This window comes from Sabethes cyaneus, chromosome 1, assembly GCF_943734655.1.
Source record: "Sabethes cyaneus chromosome 1, idSabCyanKW18_F2, whole genome shotgun sequence".
Taxonomy (NCBI): domain Eukaryota; kingdom Metazoa; phylum Arthropoda; class Insecta; order Diptera; family Culicidae; genus Sabethes; species Sabethes cyaneus.
This window is the reverse complement of record NC_071353.1, coordinates 65,739,951-65,760,764: the sequence shown is the minus strand read 5'-3', so window position 1 is coordinate 65,760,764 and position 20,814 is coordinate 65,739,951. Positions and strand designations below refer to the sequence as shown.

The following is a 20,814-nucleotide window of genomic DNA, read 5'->3' as shown; positions in this document are numbered from 1 at the left end:
AAGTCGCTGTATTGCTCATTGGTACGGAGTATACTTGAGTATGCAGCGCCAGTATGGGCACCTTATCACGTCTCGCACGCCCTGAAATTAGAACGAGTCCAAAAACATTTTATACGGTTTGCCCTTCGTCAACTCCCCTGGACTAACCCTACAGAGTTGCCACGATATACCTCGCGCTGTTTACTGGTTGGCTTGGAAACACTCTCCGCTAGGCGCCTAAGATTGCAACGAGTGTTTATCTTTGACGTTCTCACAAACCATAGCGACTGTCCATCATTACTTGCAAGCATAAATATAAATGCTCCAGCACGCATTCTCCGAACTCATGATGTACTTCTGTTGCCACTCAATAGGACAAACTATGGGTACAGTAACCCATTCAGTGCCTGCATTCGTGCTTTTAACGTTGTCTACGATCAGTTTGACTTTCATATTAGTAAGAACGATTTTGTAAATAGAATTAAGAATTTAACTTAAGCAACAGTCTGTACGAGTATTTTCGAAGACAAAGAAACAATAAATATAAATATTCTTCCAATGTCTATCTTTTTGAATAAAACTTGAATTTTGATGTTTCAAAAAATCTTACTAAGATTTTTTACGGGGGGGGGGGGAGGGGTAATTGGCCAAAATCTTACAAAATCTAATATAGGGGGGAGGGGGGTTCAAAAATGAGGAAAAAGGCCTTACGTAATTATTGCACGGTCCCCACGCAAATGAAACCAAATCTAGCATGTGGGTGTTTTTGTAGGCAATTTAGGAGGCTGTAGGCTCCCCTCTTTAGGAGGAGAATAATGACCCCTCTCTCTTTTAGGAGGGGGGGGCTTCCATACAAACGAATTACAAATTTCCTCATAACTCGAGAACTAATCAAGCAAATGGAACAAAATTTGACATGTGGGTGTTTTTGGAGACAAGATTTTTTTCTATGGTGAATTGAAACCTCTCCCCACTTTAGGAGGGGGTGCTCCAATACAAATGAAATACAAATTTCCTCATCACTCGAGAACTAATCAAGCAAATAGAACAAAATTTGGCATGTGGGTGTTTTTGGTGACAAGAATTTATTCTATGGTAAATTGGGACCCCCCCTCTTTAGAAGGGAAATTGTGACTCCTCTCCCCTTTAAGAGGGGGAGCTTCCATACAAATGAAATACAAATTTCCTCATAACTCGAGAACTAATCAAGCAAATGAAACCAAATGTAGCATGTGGGTGTTTTTGTCGGCAATTTTTTTTTCTATGGTGAATTGAGACCCCTCCCCTCTTTAGAAGGGGAATAAAGACCCCTCTCTCTTTTAGGAGGGGGGGGGGCTTCCATACAAATGAATTACAAATTTCCTCATAACTCGAGAACTAATCAAGCAAACGGAACAAAATTTGACATGTGGGTGTTTTTGGAGACAAGAATTTTTTCTATGGTGAATTGAAACCTCTCCCCACTTTAGGAGGGGGTGCTCCAATACAAATGAAATACAAATTTACTCATAACTCGAGAACTGGTTAATCAAATGGAACCATATTTGGCATGTGGGTGTTTTTGGAGGCATGAATTTTTTCTATGATGAATTAGGACCCCTCTCTCTGTTTAGGAGGGGGGGGGGCATACAAATGAAATACAAATTTCCACATAACTCGAGAAGTGATCAAGCAAATGGAAACAAATTTGGCATGTGGGGGGTTTTGGAGGCAGGAATTTTTTTAATGATGGTTTGAGACACCTCACCCCTGTGGTAGGGGGACTCTCATACAAATAAAACAGAAATTTTTGGGCAACTCAAAAACTAATCGAACTCGAGAAATTTTAGACTCTTTCATAAAACATTAATCAATAACAATACCACCAAAAACTATCAATAGTAACATTAGATAATTCTGCGCCAGACGGCCACAGGCCGCGAGTGTTGCCGGCGACCTGTCGTAGGAAGCGCCGGCCACTGCGGGGGGCAGCCCTTGTAGAGATCACCTCTATCTAGGTTTATTTATTTTCCTAGATCTACTGATCTACCTCTATTACTTTCCTTCAGTTGGGTCACATCTGCGAAATGATACTTTCTACGAAAAGATTTTCCTTGAAATGGTACATCCCGTGTAAGGTTTTTCGCGACATGGTATTCTGCGAAACTCTATATTCCGCGTTATGGTCAACCGAGAATTGGTGTTCCGCAAAATGGTATTCGGCGAAATGGTTTGTAATGATGGCGAATATTTAAATGCTATCCGCTTTATTTTATCAGGCTAAGCAATGAGGGGAGTTGTTTTCTACTTTACTGTGAGGAAAATTTGTATATTAAAACACCCATGAACTCCCCAGAAACTTGCAAAACTCGAGATTGTGAGAAAGGTCATACGAAATTCACGATTTATGTACAATACAGTTTAATTTGTGGCAATACGAAGTTTGTCGAGTCAGCTAGTAATATATAGATCTAAAATTGTCCTGCACACTACTTTGTGGAACTTTGTTTCCCTCAGACGCTGTATTCAAATGAGCAAGTACTAAGCAAAAAACTTCAAATGAAGCCTGGTTAGCGGCGCACAGTGGGACAGTGTCAAAAATAGTGAGACATAAGTAATAGCATCGAAACCTTAAGACATAGCATAATAGTTACTTCAAAAAAGTTTCTTCATTTTTAAAACACTTTCTAGTGGTGAAAAAATATTCGGACATTAGGGTATTTCTGATCATTTCTGACTTAAAATAGAGAAAATATATTTTCTCTATTTTAAGTCAGAAATGATTGTTATCTACAAAAAAGCTGTAGCTAAACTATTTTTGAGAAACTTTGTTGAATACTGAAGATTTATATCTCTTACATGAAAGAAGTTATAGCGCCAAACTGTTAGGGATACGCTTCAAAACCCTTCAATGCTGATTTAACTCTGAGAACATGCGAAAGCGGTACAAAACTATGGTTTCCATAGTTTTCAGCTTTAGAAGCGGTTGCCTTCATAGTAACTTTTCTCAGATGTTCCACAGTGTTCCGCCCTAAGTTGTACATGATAGGATACAGCATAAATTGATTCACAAAAAATAAGTGAGATTAGCTGCTCATAGCTGTTCTCCCCCGAGTTACACCCCCTTAAAGATTACATGTAAAAATTAAAAAACCAGTGACAGCTGCTAAAGGGAAAAAGATAGAGCTGTACTGTCTTCGACGAAAATATGCAGTTTAATGTGATTAATAATTTCTTAGAACATTTGAAAAGCATACGAAGCGTTATTAAAGAGCCAGATCGTAAAAACTGGTTTGAAGGGTGTCCCTAAGAGTTTGGCTCTATAACTTCTTTCATGTAAGAGATATAAATCTTCAGTATTCAACAAAGTTTCTCAAAAATAGTTTAGCTACAACTCTGTAGGTAGCAATCATTTCTGACTTCAAATAGAGAAAATATTTTTTGTATTTGATTAGGGACACCCTAATGTCTGAATATTTTTTCACCACTAGAAAGTGCTTTTTGAATGAAGAAACTTTTCTGAAGCAACTGTTATGCTATGTCTTAAGGTTTCGATGCTAATACTTATGTCTCACTATTTTTGAAACCGTCCCACTGTGCGGCGGTAGACGGCGAAAAATTATCTGAGAACGCACTTTACAGACGGCGTAGAGAATTGTGATCGCTGATCGGGGTATTGACTACACCCCTGCTGTCTTGGTATGCCGTTTCTGTGCCATTCAGGTGCTCATTGTAATGCTTCTTTCACCTTTCGAACACTTTACGTTTATCGGACAAGATCTCACCGTCTTTATCCTGACATACGTCGACTCGCGGCACAAAAGCTTTGCGGAATACGTTCAGTTGTAGAACGATATAGCTGTTCCTTGCACTCCATTTCTTCCAGGCGGCGCTTCTTATCCCAGAAAAACAGGGTTTGCTGTCTTTGTTTCTGTTTATATCGTTCCACGTTTAGACGGACGATGCTATGGCATCGACGTCCACGCTGCATTCTTCTCGTCTAACATCGGCTCCGAGAAGTGCCTTCAATAAAATCAAATGTGGTCGATTTGCGAGTCAGTCTATTGTGGTGATCTCCAAGTGTGCCGATTGTGCGACTTAAGTCTACATGCGGAAATCACCCATTGCGCAGCGCACTGTCCGGAATGTACACTGTCGTCTTACCTGACAAGCTGCTCGACACTGAATGACGAAATACCTAAACGAGCAGGCGCAAGGCACGGTAAGCAGTCTACAAATACTGGTAGCATACCATAGAGCTGTGACGCTCTACACACCGATATGAGAGGTTATCCCAGAAGTAGATACTTCGTATGGCTATATTTTTGGAGCCGGCGAAGTCCATGCCTCGATGGACGTTTTCGTTCGTGCGCTGGTGTGTGGTGAACTTTCCAATAACCGACTTGAATACCTCTTCCTGGCCAATCCTAGCGTTGAGGTTTGACGGCATGTCTTGGGCAGTTGTCATATTCACGCTCTTGCTACGCGTGAAAAACGTTCCTATCGTTTTCGTCACTTCCTAGGTTTGGGCTTTGCACGTTGTTAATGCTAACGTTGAAGAAACGGCCTCTCATGGCCACCACCACGTCACGCGCTTATGCATGTCGCCCATTACGATAAAAGCTGTTCCCAGCTCGTGTGTCGTGTGTATTGCCGCAATTCTGGTAAATGGTCTATCCATTCCTATACAAATGTGTCGAAGACCCCTTCCAGCATACCTGTAGCGCTACAATGTCGAACTTGCTGGGATGCGGGTAATTGGGAGACTTACAATTTCATGTTACAAGCTTCCAATTGTCCTTTTTCGTTGCCTTGGTCTATGACGATCGTTTCGGTTCGTGTTCCCGGACCCGTGGCATTACGGACGAAACAAAAGGATTCGCACAGAGTCTCTTGAATTTCTCACATTAATTCTGAAGAGGATTCGTACAGAATTCCTTGCTTATAAAACTAAGATTCTTATATGAGAATCCAAGAGTTGAAACCCAGGGTACGGGAATCACCTGCACTATGAAATAAGAAGTCTCTGGATTCTAAAAGCAGGAATCCTTGTGTGTTAGTAAGGGTTGTAAGGACGGAATATTAAGAGGCTGAGAACCACTATGGGGCTTATTTTATTGCTACACGTGCGCACGAACCGACGGTACGCATTATCCAGTTGTTTATCAACCAGGTCTGGACTCACTGTCGTCATATAAAAGCTTACAGCAATGTACACTCAAGTCTTTTTTTACACGGTTTGTTTTTTCGATTACTCAAGAACAGTACAACTTAGGCACCATGTACAAACTACGTGACGAATTTCGGGCCTCTCCCAAATGTATTGAGATATAAATGAATGGTCCCTAAGTTGCCCTGTTCTTAATAATCATAAAAACAAACCGTGTAAAAAAGTACTTGAGTGTACCTAATACACTGCCATTCGATTTTTTTATAAATCTTCAGCTGAGCACTGCTGATGCACCTATCGCATGGCGTAAATTTATTTGAATAAATTTTATGAGATTAATTTTATTTTTTATTTTTATAAATTGTGTTTGGACCATATAAATTTTTTCCAGAAGAAGTTCTTGAATAGATTATTTCTTTGTAGCTTCCATCGGGTGTTTTTGTTCTGGTGCTGCATCACCACCAGATTGAGTTCTTAGCGTTTCACACCACTTCTTGCGCCAATAGGTTACTCTGGACGACAATGGAATCTACATCCACATCTTTGGGGACTTTACTTAGATTTCATGAATCTCCGGAACTAGACTGAGCAGGTCGTTTCTGTTTTATTTTGATCTGCCCATATTTGTAGTTCAAATTTAATTTACACAATGAGGAATTATCAACGGTAAGAATGAATTCAACATGATCACCCTTAACATGACGATCTAAAATCCTCCTCGCATCAGTCAAAAGTTTTTCATTCTGGTTCTCAATAAGTGACAGAATCTTGGGATTTGATCCTCGTCCACTTGGCTGTTTCTCAGAGAGTTAAGGTTAGAAACTTTTCCTTAACCGAAATGTTATTGTCCTTATTTGTGGACCCAGACTTGAACCGACTTCTCTACATTCCGAACAGCTGTTGCTTTCATACTGTTCGCAACATTATAGTTTACTAGACGATATATGTAGGTCATCACATACCTTTTTGGAGACGGGCTTTTCTTCGCTGCTCTTGGAACGGTCGTGATCAGTATTTTTCTGCCTCCTCGATGTTCTGCCTCGTGGCAGCTTCACCCGCTCTCGGGTCGCAGCATAGTCTATTCCGTCATTCATCAGTTTTCTTATCCGTCTGAGCGCCAAACCACAAAATCTCTCCACTAATGCTCTGGATAGCGCTAAAGCTTCACTACGTTTTTTCTTAAGTGTACTTGGAGTAAACAGCGGCCTAAGATGGATCAGGCTGCTTCCAATGCCACTAAATGGATTGCACTTCTTCGTGCACATTAAAAGTCGGTCGCGCTTCTTTGAGCGCTCAAGGTTATGAACGCCTTCTCGGTGGCGAGTGCTCCGTTTAAAGTGCAAAAATCAACCGGCACTATTACGCGTGTTTAATTAAATCCCATTTAGAATCTTATTAACAATAAAACACACTTAGGAACGTGCAACTTACGCGCGTCGAAGGAAGCCACCTTCAGCTTGCGAGATTGCAGGATCCTTCAAGAACTTGTAGGACTCTCACGTCGACACATGGGATGACGATAATAGCCTGGCGTAACATTTTCGTCATAAATGGTTAAAAGAATTGTTGCCAATTGTAGCTCTTATTAAATCCCTTCGCTGCTCTTATTTTCACACACTTTGTTGCTATTGCGTGTTCCTGGTCAGCATGTGTTTTCCTTATCGATGTGGCACTGCATTCTCTGGCCTCCCGGATGCTTACTTCCCTTCAGGCTGCGCACCAATGCCGTGCGCCGCCTAGACGATATCGCGTTAAAGTCGCGCACGGATTCTGTGCACGTCATCTAACTGACAATCGCTCCACTTCACTAGCGAACACGTTTGTACCTACCCCGCACGGTTAGCTGTTTCTAGACGCCAGACAAATGAAGAGGTCGAACTTTGGGAAGGAGCTGTCTTCTTGTCCCGTACGTATTGTGCCTGTAAGAGAGGGCAAACACACTACGATCAGTCACGCTATTGCGTCGAAGATCGAAACTGGAACAGATGTACTGCTCTTTTCACTGTTTTCTTGCACCCGTACGAACGTTATCGATTTTTCTTTTGCACAAAGCTCGCACGATGATGCAGAATAAAACAGCCGATAGCACACCTAACGCCCAATTCCGGAATATCGTCACTTTCCACTATTTGTGAAAATATGCGAGCGAGCACTTCTCTTCTACACTAGAGCAATGGGTGGCAGCTCTGGACAAGACGCCGATAGTTTGCCGGAAAGTGACTTTTGGAACGTTGATTCTCTCTGTTCGACAACCAACATATTAAGCGCCGCTATTTTTCATTTTCTACTTGCCCCACACAACGCGTTCTTTTTCCGGAAGCATGCCGAAGATTTGGCAAATAACTCGAAACAAAACGTTATTGCCCTTTGCATTGAAAGTTGGATTTTGAGCACACTTGTTCAGTCACACATTTTGTAGGTGAGAAAAGTTTCGTTCTTTCGTGGTAAGAACCCATGAATCTTAGTTGATTCCTATTTGAATTCTAATGCTTACGTAGAGTTGTTTTCGACGCTACGAATAATATAAAAATAGTTTCTAAATACATAATTCCGCGCATAATTCATAATTTTAACAAATATGCAGCATATTTGAAATAAATGAAAAATTAAATACTATTTGCTTTTCCTACAACTGGTACTGGCGCCACTGCTAAATCAAATGTCAGCTCAGATGGGAGAGTTGTAATGATGGGAAATGCCGATCAAAATCTATAACGATTATTGATAAAGTTTTCTTATCGTTAATAATTAATAACGATAATAGGACAGTATAAGCAAAAATACGTAAGAAATAGAACAAAAATGTTAAAATAATAACAAACCAAGAAGAAGATTTCACTTTAAACCCTCCAATTTTCGATACTCTTCCGTGACAATAAAGTTTGGTGGTATTATCGATATAAGATTACTAGCGATATTATCAGTAGCACACTTTTCATCACAGTTTTGAAGGTTGCACTTTATAACTGTGCAGTCCAATTGAGTGTGAAGAGCGCAATATTTTCACCACTTCTTGTGGCACGCGTCCGAACCTACGGGGTGAAGTGGCTGTCAAATTCATACATTTTCGATGTCCCACGCATAGGTACCAAAATGTTAATTTTGACAGGAACCAAAAAATTTGCTGGGAATTCCCCTTTACCGAGGACCATTTGAAAGTTGCTCTCTTCACTCCTACATGAGAAAGAGATAGCAACACACCATGCCCTTGGTCCGAACATGATCGTGTTCCCTGTAAGAGAGAGATCAAACTACGTTTTGATTTTGACGTTTTGTCGTGCCTTCGCCAATATTCCAGATAGAATTAAAAAAGGGCGAATGTCGCAAATGTAAACAAAACGGGTGAGAGTTATTTTTTGCTGGACCAGCATAGGAAAACCAACCCTCACTCGGTTTGTTTACGCTTGCGACATTCGCCCTTTTGTTAATTCTATCTTCAATTTTTCTTTGCGCGATGGTGACAGTTCTATCCACCTTTTCGCGTGCTTAATGGCGGATAGTGGGCGCAACTTTTGGAAAATATTTCAATGCTTTTGGCAACTTGCTAACGTACGCTTGACAGTTTTACAAGGAGAAAATGTCAACATGACGTGAGCAGAGTTGCCAAAAGCATGTTATTTTTTCCGTTAGTTGTACCTACAAGCCATAAAGCCCTATAAATGTATATCTTTATAGGGCTTTAACTAGCCGCCATTAGGCACGCGAAAAGGTCGATATTATTAACCGAGAGGATTTATGCACTGAACGCAATAGTTTGTTTCACTTTTGTGGTCAAGTAGGTTTTACACGCTACACAATATATGAACAAACTTACAAACCTATTGCTTTTTGAAAGATCCTTGGGATTTTGGGTAGTTTTTGTTATCGCTTCGGTGATGCATGAGCCTTGCGTAATGGCAAGTGCATTGCTCTGAAAAATTAACGATTTCAAGATTAGCTATCCTATATAATTTACTACAGGCTACAGGCCTGGTGAGAGAAATCAATTCTAATTAGAATTTCCGTTTGTTCCGTTAACCTATTCGCCTCATGATAATACAATCACCCTTATTCTGCGAGGCGAGTGACGTGACTATTTTGGAGTTGCCATTTGTCGACAGAAATTCTATTTTCAATTGGTAATGTCAGTTGAGTTGATGCTAATGTTGCCCACATGGTGGTATGAGCGTCGACATCATCATTAATTACCCAGCTATTCACTATTACCCAGCAAACAAGTTGGTTTCTATATCTCAACTGCAACTGAGAAATACGAAATTATATTTGAACGAAAATGTTATATTTCACACCACATAAGAACATATAAGTACCAAAGTGGAGGTAATATACGTATATTGTAATTCTATCTTACATTCTACACTTTCTATAAATATTATTATTAGACTGTCGCAGCGGCCTTTTAACCCATGCCCTTATGGCATATAAAAAAAATATTAATCAATGATAGCAACCATTCTATGTTTAAAAAGTCCGCCAAGAGCTATTCGTCCGGTGTAAGTAAGTTTTCGGCAGCCTGTGGTAAGACGTAGTCCTACGGCAATGAAAATATTATTGTTCGAAACATTGCAGAACACTTATGGGCGTAGCGACGGGGGGGTTTTGGGGGTTCAAACCCCCCCCAGAAGAAAAAATGTTCTACACTTTGAAGCTTAAAATTTCTGCTACCAACTGCTTAGAGCACAGGAAAATTTACGGAACTAGTTGTACGATCCTCGTTGTCGTCATCAGTTGCATAGACCTAGGGTGGCTCATCCTGTTTCAACTAGTCGGCTGCATTCAACTCAATCTTGGGTTACTCGTCGTCTATTTTCCAGGCGTTTCAGAAGGTGCAAGATCCAAGTTGAGCCATCTCGCACGTTGGGTCTGGGTGCCCGTGGGGTTGTTAAATAGAACCGTTTTCCTTATGACTGTTCGGTCCACCGTGACTTACCGACTTTCATCAGATGTCCGATGGTCCGATGATAGCAGTGTCTGCTGCTCGTGATTCATATACACTCAAGTTTCGTTTTACGTCCACTATTATGGGACGTAAAAACAATCGGTCGTAAAAAGAGTGGACGTTTATTGATGATGATGATGGTCCCACCTCATACCCCTACAACGGTTTGAGCGGGACGATTTATCTAATTAAGATTTTTATGATACAACAATGTAGCCAGGTGATAAAAGCAAATAGCGAACTGGCTTCTAGTACAGACATATCAAATTTTATTCAAATTTTAGAAGTAAAACGAGACAACATTTATTCAAATTTCGGACGTAAAAATATTGAAGCAAAAAGAAATCACCTAGAATGAATGGACGTAAAAAGAGATTCTATTGTATATCCGCCGCTCTCCGCTTCCAGCTATTGCTCCGTCAAATATCGTCCAGAAGGCTGACATGTCCTCCGTGAGCATCGTCCAATCCATAAAAACTACCGGTCTAATAAGGGCTGTGTACTTTGTCCGTATCGTACGGTGGCTAACGTTTGCTAGCGGATGGAAGCGTTTTGCGAAGAGCAAACTAGACTCGATTTTCTGCTTGAATGCGCTGCAATTTGTGTTATCCACGGCCATCAGCGATCCCAAATAGACAAAGTCAACTTCCGCTTCTGGTCAACCGTCAACGATCACCCTCCACGAAAAGTGCATGTTCGTCTCTTTGAGCCTCTGCCAATCATGTATTTGGTCTGCGACGCATTTACTTTTAGCCCAATCCTACTAGCCCTTGATTTTATTCTAGCGCCTCTGCCGTTGCGAAGTTTCGGCCTACAATATCAAGATCTTCTCCATAGCTAAGAAGGTTGCTACCTCCACTGAAAATTGAGTCTCTCGTTTCGGTTTAGCTCGCCGGATCATCTTCTCGAAGGCGCAGGATAAGCTGTCAACTTGTCTCGACTTCTGCCGCGCCTGGAAGGGACTCAATCCTATTGACTCTAATAGTCTCTCCCAGCCGAGGTTTGAATATACAACGTACCACGATGCCAACTGGGAGGCGCAATTTCAACAATTAACTTCTTTTATAGCGATTCGATTTTTTTTTGTCAAATAAAGAACCCTGAATATAAACCAAAATTGCTTCTGATGATTGAAAATAATTCCCCATTTCCTTAATAATCTCTTTAAAGTTAGGCTATGCCAGATTTTTTTGTAACACCCCCCCCCCCCCCTAAGAAAAATTTCTGGACACACCCCTGCACTGAGGGCATCATTTTTTCGTCATTTAAAGCATGTATGCGGAAACTGAACGATGTTTAAGCATATTTTTGGAAGTGAAATATTTTGTGTTGCCAAAACCGGATACTTTTGTTGCCAAAATCGAACCATGCCAAAATCGAACCATGCCAAAATCGAAATCTCACTGTATTTCAATCATCTATACTGCTTTATAATGCACAGTCATGAGTTGTGTATGAGGACACGCACGACTGCAAAATAACTTATTATTCACTTTGCTTTAACATACTCTAATCATTATACAATTCCAATGTATTGCCAATACAATCCAATTGACTTGAATACGATTTATTGTGAACTTTCTATTACGATCTTGTGTTATCTGGGTACTTCCTGAGTGGTAATACTATGTAGATCACCAGGAAAACAAGTCTGTGCCACTATAAGTTTGTATGACCGCATCGATTTCGCTTGGAACAAACTCTGCTCCTTGGCTATGTGTATGTGTGCATAGATTGAAATCCATGCTTTTCCTCCGCTGCACTGGCGGCCAAGCTTTGTCCATTACCAATACCCACACTATAGATTCTGGACAGTGCTCGAAAAAATTGACAGCCCTGCATGAAGGCATTCAGCGCTTACAGTTTTACCTCTGCCAGTACCGTCGATTAGGGCGAAATTGATCACCGCGGACCAACGAGTAAAAAACTCATTATTCTACGTTTATACAGATTCATAAAGCTCTACATGCACCCATTCATATAAAGATTGAGTTACAGATCAAAGTCACTTGGATTTCAGCAAGATTGATCTTGTAAATGGCTTGATTTTTTAAAATTTACTATTTTGATGGAATCACAATTTTCAACATGCCCGATAAAACTCTTTGCCGTTAACACAAATTTCGTTGCAGATGGAAGTTTTAATGGAACTAATTCGGTTCTCTAATTATCTGGCTGTGCTTTGAAAGTTTCCATGAATAAAATAATGCGATAAAAATTGTTTAATTTGACCTTTCACGAAATAAAACGATTGATAACATCATGAACTGAGACAACCTAGATTTCTAGTTCGCTATGGCTGCGAAATGGAGCTGCCACCTGCGAAAGTTTATTCTTTCTGTGAAGCAGAATGGAGATTTATAAAAGAGTGCAAAAGACAGACAATACTTCGCACAAATTTTACAAACGATCCATATGGCAGTTGCATGAGAGTGCAAGAGATCGGTTTGTGCTTACATAGCGAAATGCAACTACACATACAAAGAAACAGTCAAGCTCCCGTATATGAGGAGAATTAAATTATTTGTTTCACTAGATAGGTGAAGATTGTATACGTGAATCGTACATTTACACATATATACAGCTATGTTTAAACAAAAAATACGATGCTAAAATTTGCTTAATATTTTTTTATCGTTCATATTTATTTAGCAGCCGCATCATCCATGCTAATGTAGAGCTGTCTGTCTGATTTTTATGCTAGTTGCTATACGCGACATTATTGCATACATGCAGGATATTATGTTGCCTATCTCGATTACACCAGATTTTATACTGCACGCTAGCTTATTGCTGTCAGAGCATATGGTTTGATAGCAATATCGTCTTGATTTCTACGTGATCAATTTCACCCGTTATTTGTGATTTTTCAATTTCACGATTACATTAAGTTTTATCTAAAATAAAACTATTTATATACGTTGTACATGATACTGTCGTGTAGCCAGCACTACAGTACTTATTTTGAAATTCAATCATCTTCTTAAACATGTTTATATTCAAAGATATTTAAAAAATACTCGAAAAAGTGATCAATTTCACCCGAATTCACGGTATTCTTTTATCTGTCAGCCCATGGACTTCACTACTGAGACAGTATTTGTCTTTCTTAGTTTTCTACCCTTCAAAATAATTCATTCCTGAGTTGTAGTGCTGAATGATTGCTCGACTAACCTCTGTAAGTCAATTTTCGTGCTCTTGACTGATATTTTAGATCTCAAAGTTTAATTTTTTAAACTGCCACTTTTTGAAACAAAAAAATTTTGAGTAAAGGAAAATAATTAAAACTTCGAAGCAATGTTTACGTTTATTGCAATTTCGTTTGCCGTTGTCGGCAGTCAATGAATAAATGAATGGTTCACATTTAATTTTAATCACTATTGACGAAAATGAATGAATGTCGAGAACAACATGAACATGAACGCGAGTGATTCACTCGATTTGTTGGTTTCAGGTTGGCAATGCTGAGTTCATCTGAGCTGTACTGGAAACAGCGAAGAATGAGCAGTATATTGGATCAATTCAGGCGTATAGCATAAATTGAGTGTGATTTCTAAGCACTGATTCTGGAAGATACTTGTGAGGTCTCACCCTTGACATTGTCCTCTTCCTGGAGTATCCTGGAACGGTAATGCGAACTAGCTTGTTCATACCGCTGGTAGTGGAACAACTAAAATGGTAAAGGTCTGTGGATGTTTTGAGATTGAACGCAGTGAGTTTCTGCTTCACTTGAACTCTATCTGGAGTATCATGGATTACTCTGCGGTTCCGTGAATTCGAAACCACTTCCTTATAAGATGACCTCACATGGACCACTCGCTCCTGCAATCAAATTCTGTACATCCATCTCGTTCACTTTGTTCGCTTCCAAGAGTTTTTTTCTAAGTTTTCTCCTGGTACCGCTTGATGATGACTAAATTTTTCTAAGGCGATTGGGCGAAGCTCTGATGGATGGATGCTGGTTCTTGTCCCTGCATGTTATTGGCGGTATACTACCGTGGACCCCTGTTCGTTTTACCCATTTGAATCTGCACACTTTTTAATTTGAACCCCGCAGAACCAGCAAAAACTTCACGGAACAATCATAATGCTTCAGGAACCTCTAGATAAAGAGGAGTTCATCGAAGCAGCACTTACTTGGTTCGTAGTTCATTTCTGGACCAGTCATATGTGGATCAAGGGTTATGTAATATCGGATTGGTACAAAAGCTGGTGAACCAAACTCGGAAGGGCTACACACTGAAACCTGACATGTGTAGGGACGAGGGAGGGAATCTAATTACAAACGAGCGCGAGGTGGTCGACAGGTGGAAGCAGTTCTTCGATGAACACCTCAATGGCGAAGTCGCAGAACGGAAATTAACCTAGGAGCGCCCATGGAAGATAGTGATGTCCTAGCACCTGATCTCCAAGAAGTCAAACGAGAAATCAGGCTGCTGAAGACCAATAAAGCCGCTGGGAAGGACCGCCTACCGGCAGAGCTTTATAAACATGGCGGAGAAACGCTAGCAAAGGCTCTACACTGGGTTATTTCGAGGATTTGGGAGGAGGAAAAGCTACCGGAGGAATTGATGGAAGGAGTGGTTTGTCCCATCTACAAAAAGGGTGATCGGCTAGACTGCTGCAACTATCGTGGTATTACGCTGGTAAATGCCGCCTACAAGGTACTCTCCCAGATCCTGTTACGCCGGCTGTCACCGATAGCACAAGGTTTCGTAGGAAATTATCAGCCGGGTTTCATGGGGGCTCGCGCAACTACGGACCAAATTTTTACTATCCGACAGATCTTGCAGAAATGTCGGGAGTACAACGTGCCCACGCATCACATCTTTATTGATTTCAAAGCAGCATACGATACAGTCGATCGAGACAAGCTATGGCAGATAATGCACGAATACGGTTTTCCGGACAAACTGACGCGACTGATCAGAGCTATTGGATTGGATCGAGTGATGTGTTTCGTACGCATCTCTGGGACACTCTCGAGTCCCTTCGAGACGCGACGAGGGTTGAGACAAGGTGACGGTCTACCCTGCAAGCTGTTCAACATCGCTCTTGAGGGGGTGATCCGACGAGCGGGCATCGAAACGAGAGGCACGATTTTTACCAAGAGTAGCCAACTTCTAGGCTTTGCAGATGACTTCGATATCATTGTCAGGAACTTTGCGACGGCGGAGGCAATCTACGCCAGACTGAAAGCGGAGTCTAGGAGAATTGGACTAAAAATAAATGCGTCGAAGACCAAATACATGAAAGGAAGAGGCTCAAAGGAAACAAATGCGCGCCTCCCACGGACGGTAACCGATGACGGCGACGAACTAGAAGTGGTAGAGGAGTTCGTGTATTTGGGATCGCTGGTGACCGCGGACAACAACACTAGTAAGGAGATCCAGCGGCGCATCCAAGCGGGAAATCGGGCCTACTTTGCCCTTCGTAGAACGCTACGATCAGGAAGCATACGCCGCCGCACGAAGCTAACAATGTACAAAACCATTATTAGACCGGTAGTTCTATATGGACTTGTAGCCGTGACGACATACGGACATACGGGAGGACATACGCGCCCTTGCCGTGTTTGAGCGGAATATTTGGCGGAGTACAAACTGAAAGCAGAGAGTGGCGGAGGCGTATGAATCACGAGCTGCAGGCACTGCTTGGGGAGACTCCCATCGTACATCTAGCGAAAGTTAGCAGGCTACGGTGGGCCGGACACGTCGTAAGGATGCCGGACGACAGTGCGGTGAAAATAGTCCTCTTCAACAACCCCACCGGCATCAGGAACAGGGGGGCCCAACGTGTACGATGGCTCGACCAGGTCGAAAGCGATTTGCGACTTCTGAGACGACTAGGAAATTGGCGACGAGTGGCCCAAGACCGAGTTGAATGGAGACGAGTGCTTGAAACAGCACGAGCCACCCCGGCTCTATGCTGCTAAAGAAGAAGAAGAACAAAAGCTGGTTTCGAATCCAGTTATAAATGGCTTCCATTATAGTTGCTAATACACTGAAGTCGCTTTTTACGTAGCTTTTTTACGCGAATTTCGGAATTTACGCGGGTTTCGGAATTTACGCGGTTTTTTACGCGATTTTCGGAATTTACGCGGTTTTTTTTACACGGTTTTGATTTACGCGGGACGTATCCTTCGCGTAAACAGCGACTTGAGTGTATAATGTATATATTGGACACTACACTCCGATTATAGCTTGGTTCAACCCTTGGATCTCCCATTTGGAAAAAACGAGCGAACTACGAAGCTAGAAGGTACTGCTTTAATGACCCTTCCTTTATCTAATTACTAATTTCGTTGTTATTTTGCTTGAGTACAATAAGTAATCAGTAAAAAAAATGGTAGTAACGCCATTAATGAGAATTACTGCAGCAAAATTATTGCAACAAATAGCAGAAACACAACAGACAGACACTTTCACGTAATTTTTCTGATTGATGGTTGCTGTGAAAATGTCGCTTTTTAAGTCGCAGTTACAGATAGCCTGATAAACAAAATATTTTTAATGAACTTCAACAGTTTCATATGCTTAAAAATGTCTGTTACCTTTTTGCTTCCGACTGCCGAATAAAACTACTGCTCTAGAAACTGGTTGAAGTCCGACTTGACGAAAGTTTCAACGTCTATCACTACGCAATCGTACTTTATCAGGATTGTCATGTACAGCTGGTCACCATCTTCCTGTAAGTCGACTGCCCGACGCGTTGTTTATCGCAATACACCAATGTAGAAGACACTCCCAGATAGTTTACGACATCTCGAAAACGCTGGTCACACGTTTTGTCATGGCTGCGGCTTCCGGTTTTCTATATCTCCCTGATCCAGACATTCTGGCTGTAGATAAACGTCCTCTGAAATTTTCCATAATTATGTTGGTGAAGGCTAATTTGGTCACTTTTAATAATTTCGGTGTGCGAGTAGCTTGGATTTTCGTGATGGGCAAGCAAAATTTTGATACATGGCTTTTCTTACTTGGATGCTATTTTGATAACTGAAGAGTATGTGTGAAATAGAGGCACCATTTTGCATGCTTACACCTACTAAATGAGGGATGTTCATGTTTTTTTTAAATGCATAATTAGGAATTTCTCCTCAAGTTTAAGTCGCAAGTTTAAGCATCAAGTTTAAGTCAACGAAGTTTTGTTCGTAACATCTTTAAAGCTTTTATATCTGTTGTCCGAGTAAAAAGTTGAAACTTTGAAACAGAAAATGGAACGTTATTGCTGTACAAAAACAATTCTGAATAACACCCCTTTGTATTTTGAAAATCATTGTAACCTACTGACTACATTTCATGAGTCGCGCACCTCATCAAGCTCTCCTTTAGTTGATTTCCTTAAATTTTCTTTTACTCACTTCAGTAGTTGTTACCTTTGTAGTCGATGAATACATTTCATTAATTTGTTTTCTATTTTTTTCTGGTTATTTACCATTTTTTCTAGCAACCCTATCCACCACAAATCATTCCCGTTCCAAGAGTAGCACTCTGCCGCATGCTGGCACGACAAGAGTGTATTCCGCTCCTCTCAGTAAATCCATGATGACTAACAACAACATGACCAACAACATCAATAACATTAACAACAACAATATAACTAATACCATCAACAGCAGCAACAACAACCACCCATCCACTCAAACACGTCCGTCAACATTACCTAGCAAACCCGACCTGAGTAACAATAATTCCATTCCCAACAACCAAACCATCGCATCTTCCATAACTACAGCCTCCTCGCATCCTTCACGCGCTAAGCTCACACTCGGTACAAAGATTGGCTCGCAGAATCGGCCCAGAACGGCCAGTAGTGGCAAAGCGGCAGTCGTCGATTCGTTGAAAAAAGAACCAGCGCGCAAATCCGCAAACAGCAAAACGCAAAACGAATTTGGAACCAAAGCTGCGGGAAGTAAGTAGCGCTTTTCATGCAAAATTACACATTAATCCTGGTCGCAAAAGCTGTTTCCCCTGCTTTTGGGCCAATCTTGCGGTTTTAATAAAACGCTTTTGCGTTTTAAGCCCTAGTGCAGGTTGAAGTGTACTTTAGAAACTTTCGTTATCCATTATAACGAAATTCTGACTCGTCAGTGCGTGTGTATTTAATTAACACCGAAACTTTTGTGTTTGTGTGATCTATCCTCACAAGAATCTAAGCTCAGTTGAATAGAGAATTGTATATTAGATCAGAAGCAGTAGCTGTGCTGTCTGCTTTGGTGTTGTATATGAGTGTTGGTATTCCGTTGTAGTGTCGTAGTGTTGTTAGTATTTTTCTAGATATGCTTTGAATATTATTACATTACATAGCTTTTTAATCATTGTTTTATTTTTATCATTGTCATTCGCATTCTATCTTTACTAGAAATAATTCTTATAGTGTATAGCACTCTGAAAACGACGTGATCCCTCACAAATAAATCATACTAAATAACTTTGATAATACTTGCGAAATTATAACTATGGATAGGTAGGTTATTACGGTATACAAATAACGCGGTGTCACATGACATACTTTTTTCAGATGACCAGTTTTACGTTGTTAGTCTGGTCGAGTATAATAAGAAATCATCTTTAAAATAGTCGTAAAGCCTGGCTAAAAGTTAATCTGGACGCATAAAACAAACTATAATTAAAGACTGGAGTGACGCAAAAAAACTAAGAAATGACTGGATTGCAGAATTTTTATTCACGTTTAAGTTTCATAAAATAACTTCATGGCATTTCTCCGGCTCTAATCCTTTTCCTAATAGAGCTCATCATACTCTGCACAGTTCAAGATGCGACTGAATGAGTATGCTTCTTCCACTTTGAAGGCATTTCTTTAGCACTGTTGACTTTTCCCCCTCTTCGTCGACGTCCTTAAAAATACTTCCGTTGAATTTCGTCGAAACTTGCTCGTACAAATGCCAAGCATATTTTTTGGCCGCCAAATTCTGCTTCAAGTGCTGATTCGGATATTTACTGGTGCTGTAAGATGTGTAAGTCTTCTCAAACGACGATATTCTGCATGGTTTAATAGATGGCATCGTACCTTCTAGTCATATCCCAGATGGAGATAACGCACCTTAATATCTTCTTCCTCGGCTCTCGGCTCCTAGTTCCAGTTTTCTTTAATGTTCTACGCCTGCTTTCCACACCTAGGTTCTCCTTATTACCCTCCAGAATAAACATACTGTTGATATTGGCATTATTAGCACTTTAGCCAACTTTGATGCAGACCACTCTGGATTTTCCAAGTATTCTTGCAAATTTTTTTTACCTCGTTCGAATTCAATTCTATATTGCTCAGCAACGTGAAGGATTATTTGGACGAAACTTGCAACAGACAACGTACGAAAGCTGTTCGCCTCGGGACTTCATGATCGTCATCGGGGATATCGGCAGGGAAGTGATAGAGCGCTGATCGTAGCTCATAGCCTGCACTGATATGAATGATGTGATGCATCAACTTTGCAGCTTCCCGAGGCCTGTTGATCAGAAGCACTTCCATTCCCCGCATAGATATCTACAAAGTCACCTGGAGATTACCTAACCAACGAACATTGAAATGCCAACAAGCGATGGAGAGGAAAAAAAGAGCTATCTAAGTATTGCTACGCGGAAGAATTTGGGTTGACCAAGATTCTGAGGAGGAAAAGCGCCAGTAGCAGGACAGAGATCGTGAACAGCTAGAACAATTACTTTGGGTTAATAACTTGAGCAAGTTCTATGAGAAGGTGTACCTTTCTCGTAAAGGACACATACCGAAGCCTGATATGTGTATAGACGAGGAGGGTAGCCTGGTCACAAACGAGTTCTAGGTGCTCCATAGGTGGAAGCGGTTCTTCGATGGGTATTTCAATGACGATATGACATATGATATGGGAGTGCCTTAAACGATAGGCTCTCGATCTCGAAGAGATCCGGCGAGAAATCGTTTAGCTGAAGTATAATAGAGCCGTCGTGAAGGTCCGACTCCGGGCAGAACTCTATAAAAATGACAAAGAACCACTAACAACGGCACTTCACTGGATGATTTCAACGATTTCGGAGGTGGCAGTATTAGCGGAGGAGTGGATGGAAGGTGCGGTTTATCCCGTCTATAAAAAGAGCGATCGGCTCGATTGCTGTAATTACCACGGCGGCATTACGTTTATGAACGCTGCCTATAAGGCGCTCTCCCAGGTTTTGTTACATCGTCTCTCCCTAATGACAAGTGATTTCGTAGGGCAGTTTCAGTTTCAAATTTTTACTTTCCGACAAATACTCCAGCAATGTCAGGAGTACGACCTGCCCACGCCGAATTTTTTCGTAGATTTAAAGGCAGCATACGATACAGTCGTGCACGAACAGTTATGGCAGTCAAAAATTTTACTTGGCAACGGCTCGGGATGATGTTCCAAGCAAATTTAAATTTGTTTTTGCCGACAAATTTGCACTAAAACTTATGATTTGGCAGGGCGTTTGTAGCTGTGGTAGAAAAACGAAAGTTTTCGTTAAAAATAAGACAATGACGTCGGAGTGTCTCCAAAAACAAATTTTGCCGTTCATTCGATCCCACCATCCCTTGATATTTTGGCCAGATTTGGCAAGCTTTCATTACAGCAAAGTCGTTCAAGATGGTATGCAGAGAAAGGGGTCCAGTTTGTTCCGAACGTTCCTTAACCCACCCAATTACCCCCAGTTTCGCCCTATTGAGATAAGCTGGGCAATCATGAAGAGGAGACTCAAGGCAAAGGGAAAGTTGTCAAAGACATCAATCAGAT

At 41.1% G+C, this 20,814-nt stretch overlaps 1 protein-coding gene across 1 annotated transcript in view; it reads left to right on the top strand.

Moving 5' to 3' along the window:
- LOC128733204 (uncharacterized) overlaps positions 1 to 20,814 on the top strand; it is a 119,313-nt gene that overhangs the window by 83,056 nt on the left and 15,443 nt on the right. The window contains exon 12 of the mRNA XM_053826899.1: positions 17,517 to 17,981. Within this exon, the coding sequence (XP_053682874.1) occupies positions 17,517 to 17,981 (465 nt within the window). The remainder of the gene's footprint in view (positions 1 to 17,516; positions 17,982 to 20,814) is intronic.